This window comes from Macrobrachium rosenbergii, chromosome 51, assembly GCF_040412425.1.
Source record: "Macrobrachium rosenbergii isolate ZJJX-2024 chromosome 51, ASM4041242v1, whole genome shotgun sequence".
NCBI lineage: Eukaryota > Metazoa > Arthropoda > Malacostraca > Decapoda > Palaemonidae > Macrobrachium > Macrobrachium rosenbergii.
Genome location: NC_089791.1, coordinates 45,706,278 through 45,717,382, shown reverse-complemented (window position 1 = coordinate 45,717,382; position 11,105 = coordinate 45,706,278). Strand labels below are relative to the sequence as shown.

The following is an 11,105-nucleotide window of genomic DNA, read 5'->3' as shown; positions in this document are numbered from 1 at the left end:
TAAGTAGCATTACACATCAACAAGCAACCTGCATTGCCATAGAATAGTCATTAATGTTTAATACTCTTAAAAGCAAGAGCTCCGGGTACTTACTCATCACGGTGAGCTTCGACGGCCTCGCCTCCCTCGCTCCAACCACGTTATGCGCCCTGCAGACGTAATTAGCCGAATCCTCTTTAACGGCTTCATCTATGACCAGATCGCCCGCCGAGGTCACCGTGACGCGACTCGAATTCGTCACCTCTTGCTTGTTCCTCAGCCAGACGATGTCGGGGGTCGGAAATCCCTTAGGGGGTCTACAGGAGAGAGTCACCGACTCCCCAACTCTGGCTTTGACCAGGGGCTCCGGCTCCCTCTGGAATTCCGAGGACAAGGTGGCTACCGTGAGCGTGGCGTTCCGGGACTGGACCGAGCCGTACTTGTTGGAGGCGACGCACCAGTAGGTGCCAGCGTCGCTGTCGCGCTTCCCCGTCGACACCCTCAGGAAGAAGAGGGAGCCGGAGGGCAGGAACACCCTGTGGGAGCGGGGGTCCTGGCTGGAAGTGACGACCTCCTCGCCATCTCGGAACCAGGTGATGCGGGAGGCTCTGGCGGCCGCGCAGTTCAGCGTGGCGGGCTCGTTGCGGGGCGTCACTATGCTGCTCGGGTGCTCCTTGATTATCGGTGCTAGGTCTGGGGAGGAAATGCAACATTCTTGGTTAAAATCTACATTGCCGATAAATGCTCTGTTTGGAAAGAAACAGAGCACTGCTCATATCTGGTGACTATTGTATAAATATAATAATATCCAAATACTAAATACACACACACACACACACACATATATATATATATATATATATATATATATATAATATATATATATATATATATATATATAAAACATACTACGTGAACTGCAGAGTACTTTAAATGATCATATTTATGATATTAAATGTCTTAATAAATTGAAGAATATAAGTGCAGTGTACCTTCCGACAACAACAAAAATCATGGACATGCCACACCCACACACTGACAATTGTATATGATTTTTTAATATATACATTTGTAATCGTATATACACCTTCCAAAATTAGTATAATATGGAAAGAACTCGTTGGGCCTCTCTCTCTCTCTCTCTCTCTCTCTCTCTCTCTCTCTCTCTCTCTGTCATGATTATAAAACCACCACATTTTTCTTTCTAACTCCCCGCAAAAGTTGAACATAAGAAAACTGTAATATATTTCAGTTTCAGAAGACGTATATAACTCCCTCCTTCCCTCTCAGCGTCCCCCCTCCCCCCGTCCCTTTGTCAGGGAGAAGAGGCCACATGTGCAATGTCTAGCAAAACTCCAAAATGCAAATAAGTCCTGCCCGTAAATCAAGCCGAAAAGACCCTCCCGGGCACGGCTCGCTTCCCGTAGTCATCTGACTCTGTAAGGACGATTTAATCCCATCTGCATGTCCACGGGAGCTTACAGCGAGAAAAATTGGGGCATTTGATGCCAACTCCTCCCCCTTCCCACCCTGAAATGTAAACAATCAAAATAATAAATGCTTCGGGAAGAAAATGGTCTGGGAGTCTCTCGACAGACGTTTTAAATCATTACGAAAATGATAGCTTGCATGAAGAAGAATGCTTTGACGGAAAGCATGTCGGAGGGAAAGGAAAATATCAATATTTATTGCTTTCCGCCGGATATATGGGCTATTTAGGTGACTAATGGTAACCTTCAGGGAATGGTTCCCTGACAGGACAGATTAGCGTTGAAGGTACAGTACCTACTCGCTTCGCTCAAGTCATAAAGTTTAAGAATCCCTTGACCTGAATTGATGCCAGCACTGTAATAGTCTGTATTGACGCAGGTACTATTCTTATCTCGATTAGCATATTTTGTGTAATAACGTACAGCCATTACTGTAATAATGCACAGGTTTAGGCAGTAGTGCAATAATCTACATGTAATTTATTCCGAAATTATCCGTATGGTTCCGTGACCAATACATATGTTTCACGAGTTAACCACAACGAATAAAAAAATGAAGGTTGTAGAAGACAAAAATGCAGTCAACGGGAATTTAATAGTAATACCTATACATTATAAAAAATCTTGAAAAATTATAGATTATGTGAATTAATTAAGAGCGCTTACAGTCAGCCATTTACAGGCTATCTCAAATACTAAATAAGAATAGGTTAACTTCCTTTGAAATTTTTACTCCGTTTCAGCATCACATATAAGATTCTTCAGGGCTTTTTTTTTTTTTTGCTAATTATATTCTCCATCCTCTATCAACGTTGGGTAACGCCAGATTGCTTTAAAAGGTTTCGATCTACTGGTACCTAACTGTCAACTCATGTCCGGACATCAGTACAATCAAAGCGCTTGGCGACATAGTACCCTCTAATGCGCTTTACAAATTTCTCTGCTGAATACAAAAATATCTTTTAATTATTTCGTAGGGTTCTGTGTAGTCTGTTAAAACATTTTCTGGGAAATACTGTTTTCCTTTCTGCAACAATAAATCTCAAAAATTGCAAAAACGCAACACGCTTATTTCTCCTCTCATTTACGTAACCTTTCTAGCTCTTAGCAAAATGAGCTACCTTTTTTTACTCACGTTAAAGGCATGTAATCCTTTCTTATCAATGAGAAAGGAATATAATTCTTTTCTAGCTCTTAGCAAATTGCCTTCCTTTCTCACTGATAAGAAAGGAAACTAATTTGTTAAGAACTAGAAAGGAATTATACTGCTTTCTCACTGATAAGAAAGGAACATAATTCCCAAAACTATTCGAATTATGCGTACAAATTAAAGTGAAAGCTGTGACGTCAAAAGACGATAAAGAAGAAAACATCGGCAGGTGTCACCCACGGTCCCGTTGAAACCGTGGGCGTCGAGGACACAATAAATCTGACCGTAACGGCGTCGAGTGACACTTGCACTCCGACTTACGGTTTTGCAAATTTTGAGGACCATGATTAGTGCACGTATTACAGGCGAAAACGAACGATCGAAGAAGTATGGTAGGCGCATTATTAGTGGTTGCATGATGTGCAAATGTAGCGGTAACAACACTGACAATAATAGCAAGGGCAATCGTAGTAATATGAGCAGCATTGCACAAAGAATTAATAATAATAATAATAAAAATAATAATAATTTTAGAAGTAAAAATGTCTTAATTTTTATATTATTTAAATAATACTTTTGCCAACTGACTAATAAAACTGTGGTACAACTGTTCCAATAATGTAATTTTCTAGTCTTCCTATTATGGGAACAGGCAATGGGCTAATTATCCATTACATTATAAATGGGCAATGAAAAGCCTACAGAACTGCTGCATATCAGCTCTATTTTTTGTTGCTGTAGCATAAAAGCATTTGACTACAAGTGATCTGGAGTTAAAAAACCGCATCAAGATATAGGTAGATAACGGTTTATTATTCTTTGTGTACTTGTTATATACTCCGTTTTCTCTTTATTCTACTGTTCACTTTTTTATATAAGAATACCCAAATAAAAAATGTCGAACGCTACAGAAATCAAGATAAGTACGACAATATTAAGCTTCCGCGTAATTAAAATTAAGGAAATTAAATATTTATTTTCCCTAAGTAATTAGTCCAGAACTATTCCAGATTTAACCATAATAAGAAAACAAAATATAAAAATAAACCAGTCATAATATTCAGTATTAAATATGGTAATGTGCGGACATTGTATCATATATATAAACAAGATTTAATAGCAAGCAGTGGTCAAAGCTGTAGCTTTGAACAAAAGATGTGCAAAAAAGCAAAAGGCAACCACGTATGTAAGCAAAAGGTAACCACGTATGTATGCAAACGATCCATGAATGTAAACATACATGAATGTAAACATGCATGTTACCTAATACCATCGATCTGGAACGTTTTCTTATGTGCAAAACGTTTTAATTGAGTTATAGGTAATTTAATTTTTACTTACTTTGAGAGGGGAAAACGAAAAAATATTCTATATTAAATTATCGTTACATTCATCATCAATGTCATCGCCTTAATTGCCATCCTGAACATACGAGACAAAAGCGCGGACGTTCATTACCTTAACGCAGTACCCTTGCGTCACCAGCGTTAAAGAACATTAGCATGCAAAGTTGCGTGATGATATCTATAATTACATGCTTATTATAATAAGCAACTTTTAATTGCGATACAAAAACGCGTTCTTTTAAAGAAGCCCTCTTTCGTCAATATGTAGATAAATAATGAATAATACGAACACCATGTTTTAGAAATGTGGGAATTCTTAAGTTTTACTTCTCTAAATTCGTATGAAACTGTTTAAGCCTCAAGGTGATTTGGACTCTCCTTTGGTTTATTTATTTATATCTTAATCTATTTATTTATTGATTTACAGATAAAAAATAAGCTGGCGTGACACCTAAAATGGTCAACGACATCAAAAATACCAAGACTAATCAAATTTAAAGATTGATTTTTCAACTAAAAGAAAAATTCTTGATAAAAACAATTGCATAGTCATAAGATCTGCAAATTCCCGACAAGTGGTCCTTGCCAATAATTCTGATACAACGAAATCGCTCTCGCAAGAAAGCATAATGCAAATTATTCCCAAAGCAAAAACGAAAAAGCCATAATTCTTACCGAAGGTTCGTCGCAGTTCATTCTCAACCACCTAAATCACTTTCACGTACGATTCTCTGAATGTTAATTGAGGTCTCTATCGTGGAGATTGGTCTAACTGGGTACTCATTATCTCTAATTAAAAGAATTACTCGAAATTCACCTCGCCATGATCTTGCTATGATTTTTAAAAAGAGCCGTTCATTCTCTAAGTCATGCTAAGGTAACTATTAATGTCACAATGATCCTCTGAGCGCATTTAAAATAATTGCGGATTATCAAGAATGATAATCATCCAGTCGAAGGTAATTGCCAGTAAATTATTGCTTCGAATATGAGAGAGAGAGAGAGAGAGAGAGAGAGAGAGAGAGAGAGAGAGAGAGAGAGAGGGTATCTCGAAGTTTCTTCACTGAATTGAATTGAATATAGAAAATTTAGGCCAACGGCAAAGCACTGGGACCTATGAGGTCATTCAGCGCTGAAATGGAAACTCACAGTAAATAGGTTTGAAAGGTGTAACGGGAGGAAAACCTCGCAGTTGCACTATGAATCAATTGTTAGGAGAGGGTGGAAAGTAAGATGAAAGAAAGAGAATATGACAGGAGGTACAGTAAAAGGAACGAAAGGGGTAGCAGCTAGGGGCCGAAGGCACGCTGCAAAGAACCGTAAGTAATGCCTACAGTGTACCGCATGAGGCGCATTGACGGCCCTACCCCCTTACGCGGAAGTCTTTTCATGGACAGCCTAAATAACCTACAAAAAACACTAAGTAATGATCTAACATACTCGTGCTTAACCCAAATACTTCTTCTCAAGAGGTTTTCCGTGAATTTTTATCTTGTACTAAATTAGTAAAATAAAAGGTAAAGTAAAGTCTTTATAAATGTAATAAAACAGGAATATAGATATAAATATACAAAAAGTAAGATTTTTCAATTGCGGGGAATTTATGGACCATACACAATTGTCGACGGCTGTTGTTGTAACACCAGTTTATAAAATCAAATCAATTATAATTCAATGGAAAGCGTTTTTTGCCATAGACTACGGTAGGGTAACGCCGTAGAGTTTTTCCCCCGTGTCGAGTGGCTGCGTAAGTAACTTGTAATACGAAATCTACTGTACGTTGTAATACACATACACACACACACACACACACACACACACACATATATATATATATATATATATATATATAATATATATTAACATTGCCTCTTACACAATTGTTCTGTGCATTAATAAAATTACTAACAGGACCTCATTAAAACTGGATGGTATCTAGCGGAGATATTTATTCACGAAAAGTAACTTTACGTGAATAAATACTGTATCTCCGCTAGATACCATCCAGTTTTAATAATAGTCAATTTAATAATTCTATGCTATAAATTATATATATATATATATATATATATATATATATATATATATATATATATATATATATATATATATATATATTAACTGACTAAGTCAACACACTGATGCTTGTTTATATGTCATTATTCATGCTTTGATTTCCTGTCAATTCCGAGTAAATACCATCAGAATCTTAACCTTGTTAGTGTCATAATTATTTCTCTCCAGACTACCACATTAACCACTTGGCACGTGGCTTATTTTCTGTCACTCCAAGAGCAAGGAAAATATGCAGTTTTTTATAATGAAGATTCTTTCAAATATTACTCGGACGCAAAACAGTCTCTCTCTCTCTCTCTCTCTCTCTCTCTCTCTCTCTCTCTCTCTCTCTCTCTCTCTCTCTCTCTCTATATATATATATATATATATATATGTATATGTATATATATATATATATATATATATATATATATATATATACTGTATATATACACACATGTATCACGTATGCATGTATATATGAATGTATATCTATCTATCTATTTATATATGTATATATATTGTGTGTGTAGAGAGAGAGAGAAAGAGAGAGAGAGAGAGAAAGAGAGGAGAGAGACATACAGTGTGTAATGCATACATACATATATATATATATATATATATATATATATATATATATATATATATATACAGATATACAGAGAGAGAGAGAGAGAGAGAGAGAGAGAGAGAGAGAGAGAGAGGAGAGCACTCCTGGAAAGCAACATAAAAAAATACACTATTTTAAACAGTATAATTTACCTCAACCTCCGTTAACAAGTATCCACGTCCTCTCCCTCTCCTACTACCTCACACACCCCTCCCCTACTGGCTGAATGAATCATGCTTGTCCAAAAGCAAACCAGTTTTGGAAGTACTCTCCGCATTCAGTCATACTTCGCTAAGATCACGCTCTGCCTTCGATGATCGCTAGAAGATTTTGTGTATCTCTCTCTCTCTCTCTCTCTCTCTCTCTCTCTCTCTCTCTCTCTCTCTCTCTCTCAGTCTGCACGTCTGAGTGCATGTGGGAGTGGGTGACCTACCCCTTTCAGACCTGAGTAATGTTGAAAGGCAGAGAAGTAGTGTTGACCGGACGTGGCTGTCTTCAGGAAGGGGAGGAAAGGGGTCATGGTGAGGGGGTGGGGGGAGAGAAGAGTGGGCGTCATATAGGTTTCAAGAATGGCAGGGGCCAGATTTAAGAGTCAGGTGTGAGGAACAAGACATAGATCTTTCTCAAGTTCCGTCTCGCTATACCCTGGCCACCGCTGATGAACGAAGGGGGCGGGGGTATTGTCTTCTCTGGACTTTCCACCTACTTCTTATGTGTGTGTGTGTGTGTGAAAAAGAGAGAGAGAGAGAGAGAGAGAGAGAGAGAGAGGAAAATCCATCGCCATGTTTTGATTTTCATTTAGTACACCGTAATGCAATCAGAGAACGTTTTGTGAAATTTTAAACATTATTTTTCTATATATATCTCAGTTACAAATACCAAAACAATGAATCAACATATGGTGAGGAGGAGCTGGGGGGAAAATACCTAATTAAAATGCAACAAATTTACAAGATTTCTAGTCAGTCAAAGTCTTATTATTTTCAGTGTTTATATATATACATATATATATACAGTATATATATATATATATATATATATATATATATATATATATATATATATTATATACAAAATTAAATATTTGCAATTTCAAATAAAACTGTTATCGTCTACAACATCAAAACAGCTTAGATGACACATTACCATTCAACAAAAGGGACTTTATTACAATAGAAACTCATAATTAGATCATTCAAAATATTCCTCTGGAACTTTTGTTCTCTGGCTTGCATAAATGCAGCCTAACTGGGTTATCCCTACTCACTCACTCTCTCTCTCTCTCTCTCTCTCCCACCGTTGAAATACTACTTTCTGTATTGATAAGATCTACCGCATCACTCCCACTCGCTCGCTCTCTCTCACCCTCTTTCTCCCTCTCTCTCTCTCTCTCTGTCACTCTCTAAGGAGCCCTTAAGCTTTATCCGTAAATTGAGAGAAAATATATATTTTCAAATGAAAAACAAAAGTATTAAAAAGAACTATTTCTCTCTCTCTCTCTCTCTCTCTCTCTCTCTCTGATGTGAAGTCCTCCTACCCCGTAAAGCATGAGGGAAAAATATGATCAAAGGCAACCCCTCTCTCTCTCTCTCTCTCTCTCTCTCTCTCTCTCTATGTATCTACAAGATCATTAAAAGTTTGGCCCTGTAAAGCATGAAGAAAAAATTATAAAAAAAAGAGAAAAATTCGACAGAACTGGTTCTCCTCACGAGAATATGCTTTCTCATCTTGCGAGCGGAGAACTGGAGTCAATCACACCATATCCCAGGTAATGGTGCCCTTTCATTCTCGTTAATTTATACGCTTCAAGAACATTACGTTCGGGAAAGAATTTCGACAGGGGCTTCTCTTAAGGAGTAGAGGTACTGTGGGGGTAGGGTATTTCTGTGAATTATTATTATTATTATTATTATTGTTGTTGTTGCTGTTACTGTTATAGATATGAATCAACAAACAGACGCATGTGGAAGTAATCATGGAGAAAGGTGTTTCTGGGAATTGTTATTACTGTATTATTTTATTATTATTATTATTATTATTATTATTATTATTATTATTATATAACCCAACCAACAGAAACATTTGTAGAATGTGACACAGTTCATTCAATATTTTTCCGGCTTATTGGTAACTTTCCTTGCAAAATATGACGAGTGAAATCCAAAAATTCAGGTATACTTTTTCCACATACGCGAGCAAATAAACCTTAATTTATTTTCTTTGGTAAAATTAAAATTACTAATATATCAAAAGAATCATTCATGAAGCACACAATCACTGAAGCACTCAAAACTCTCGTACACCAAGAGTGCTAGAATGAAGGAAAAAACCGGGACTATAAATATTTACTAAACCGGATACAGAAAAAAGAGGTAAAAAAAAAAAAGCCCTCAAACTGACGGTTACCCCAGTCGATCTGCATCAACATGCACTCAGGTACCAACGAATATGTTCCTTCCAAGACTTACTTAACCTGCAGTCAACTCGAACGCTAATGATGACAGGGGGTCGAGCCTTAAGCTCCTGGGTCATGCGAGGTATTTTGAGAAACTTTAGGGGTTGCGATAAACTTTTACGTTAAAGTAATAACAAAAATAAGCGCTTTCTAAAAATAAGGGGTGCTTATTAGAGCGAGGACTAGGCCACATTAATTTAAAAAGTAAAGGCAACCAAGAAAAGAATTGCTAGGTTTCTTGGAAATGTTCATTATGGAAAAAATGTGAACAAATTTTATATATGATTTTCCTTTATAACCCGGCGTTACCTGAAGAGCAGTTTTCGCAATAAAACGATATTTCATCATCTCTCCTTTTTCATTTTCCCAACAGAAACAAAATGAATGAATGATTCTCACTAGAGGTACATTTTTTTAGAATCTCTCTCTCCCTCTCTCCCTCTCTATTTATATATATATATATATATATATATATATATATATATATATATATATATATATATATATATATATATAGTGTGTGTGTGTGCGTTTTATAAATATACATACATAAATAAGAATCAATTACTTCTATAAAACTGAGGAATATTTAAAGCTAAAATTGACGACTTTAGAAAAATGTCTTTATCTTCACATATGTATACATATACACAGTATATATATATATATATATATATATATATATATATATATATATATATATATATATATATATATATATATATATATATATATATATATATATATATATACTTAAAAAAAAGGGAATGTGTGTTTCGGAACTGAATCTACGAGTTTTATGTTCCGTAATATATGATAATCCTCTAGATTTAGTTTGAAGCAAAACTTTACTTCACACACGAGTGTTCCGACTATTAGAGGTTCCCATCAAGTTCAATCGAAAAAATATTTACATCTCATGGGAAATGGGTAAAAAAGTAAAGAGACTACCGCGATCTAACTTAACCTAATTTTTAGGCTGAATATCAGCTTGGATCAACATTTATACTTTTCAAGTTTGAAGTCATGATATACTTGTTTTTGTTCCCAACGAGATTACCTTGCCTAAAAAAAAAAAAAAATTAAGGGTAAGATCTTTTAAATTCTGATAGCTATTTGCAAGAATATAAAGGAATCATTAGCCTTGTTTCCCAAATATTGAATTACCGGTATTCATTTAGAAAAAATACCGCAAAGATTACAAAAAAAAAAAAAAACAGTGCTAGGAATATTCCTCGGAAAGTAACATCAGCAGAGCTACAATAAATCATAGCTGGCGATAATCTATAACACCACAGACAGGCATTGCATTTCCGTCTGTTTTTCTCCCTACCTTCTTCGGCAACACCAGCAACGACGAGAAGCAACAGGGAGAGTAAACCTTTCATGTCTTATTATTATCTATCTGTAGATTTTCTCCTTGGGGCAAAAAGGACACAACATTTGACGAACACGGGTAGGCCTACGTTAAGTAGGCAATCATCCCAACAACACCTGTTTGTCTTGTCAAGAGTATATCGCACTTCAACACTGGCGGAAGACGGCCGCGACTGTCGTGGAATACGTCATCGAAGTCGGTACAATCGAGATGCTCATCGAAGAAACGGCACTGAAACTAACTAAAGCGCGGCTGAAACGCGCTTCGACAGCAAGCTCGGCACACCCACCCTCCCTCAGATCTCGCTGCACACTATCGCACGTATCCTCCGTCGGCCTCTTGGCCTCTCGCCCCTCCGAGGGGACCGTCACTCCTGGGGGCGTGGAGGGTTGGGGGAAGGTGTCCGGAGACCTGCTCTGTGTATAAGGTACTCGGGGGAGGATGGGTCACCTCTATAGGTATGGCCCCTGAGAGGGGGATGGGCCACCTCTAGTGATGGCCCCTGAGAGAGAGAGAGAGAGAGAGAGAGAGAGGAGAGAGAGAGAGAGAGGAGTCCCTCTGCCCTATCATGATGGAAACGGGCAGGACCATTATGCCAGGGTTCTCGACGTGGACGTAAAGTTTACGGAGTTCTGAAATGGC

General features: G+C 37.1%; 1 protein-coding gene across 1 annotated transcript in view; it reads right to left on the bottom strand.

The window, feature by feature from the left end:
* LOC136833363 (roundabout homolog 2-like) overlaps positions 1-10,782 on the bottom strand; it is a 19,879-nt gene extending 9,097 nt beyond the window's left edge. The window contains exons 1-2 of the mRNA XM_067095398.1: positions 10,419-10,782; positions 94-672 (exon numbers count right to left, since the gene is read on the bottom strand). Coding sequence (XP_066951499.1) covers positions 94-672; positions 10,419-10,473 — 634 coding nt within the window. The 5' untranslated portion in view covers positions 10,474-10,782. The remainder of the gene's footprint in view (positions 1-93; positions 673-10,418) is intronic.
* Between the last annotated feature and the right edge of the window lie 323 nt (positions 10,783-11,105).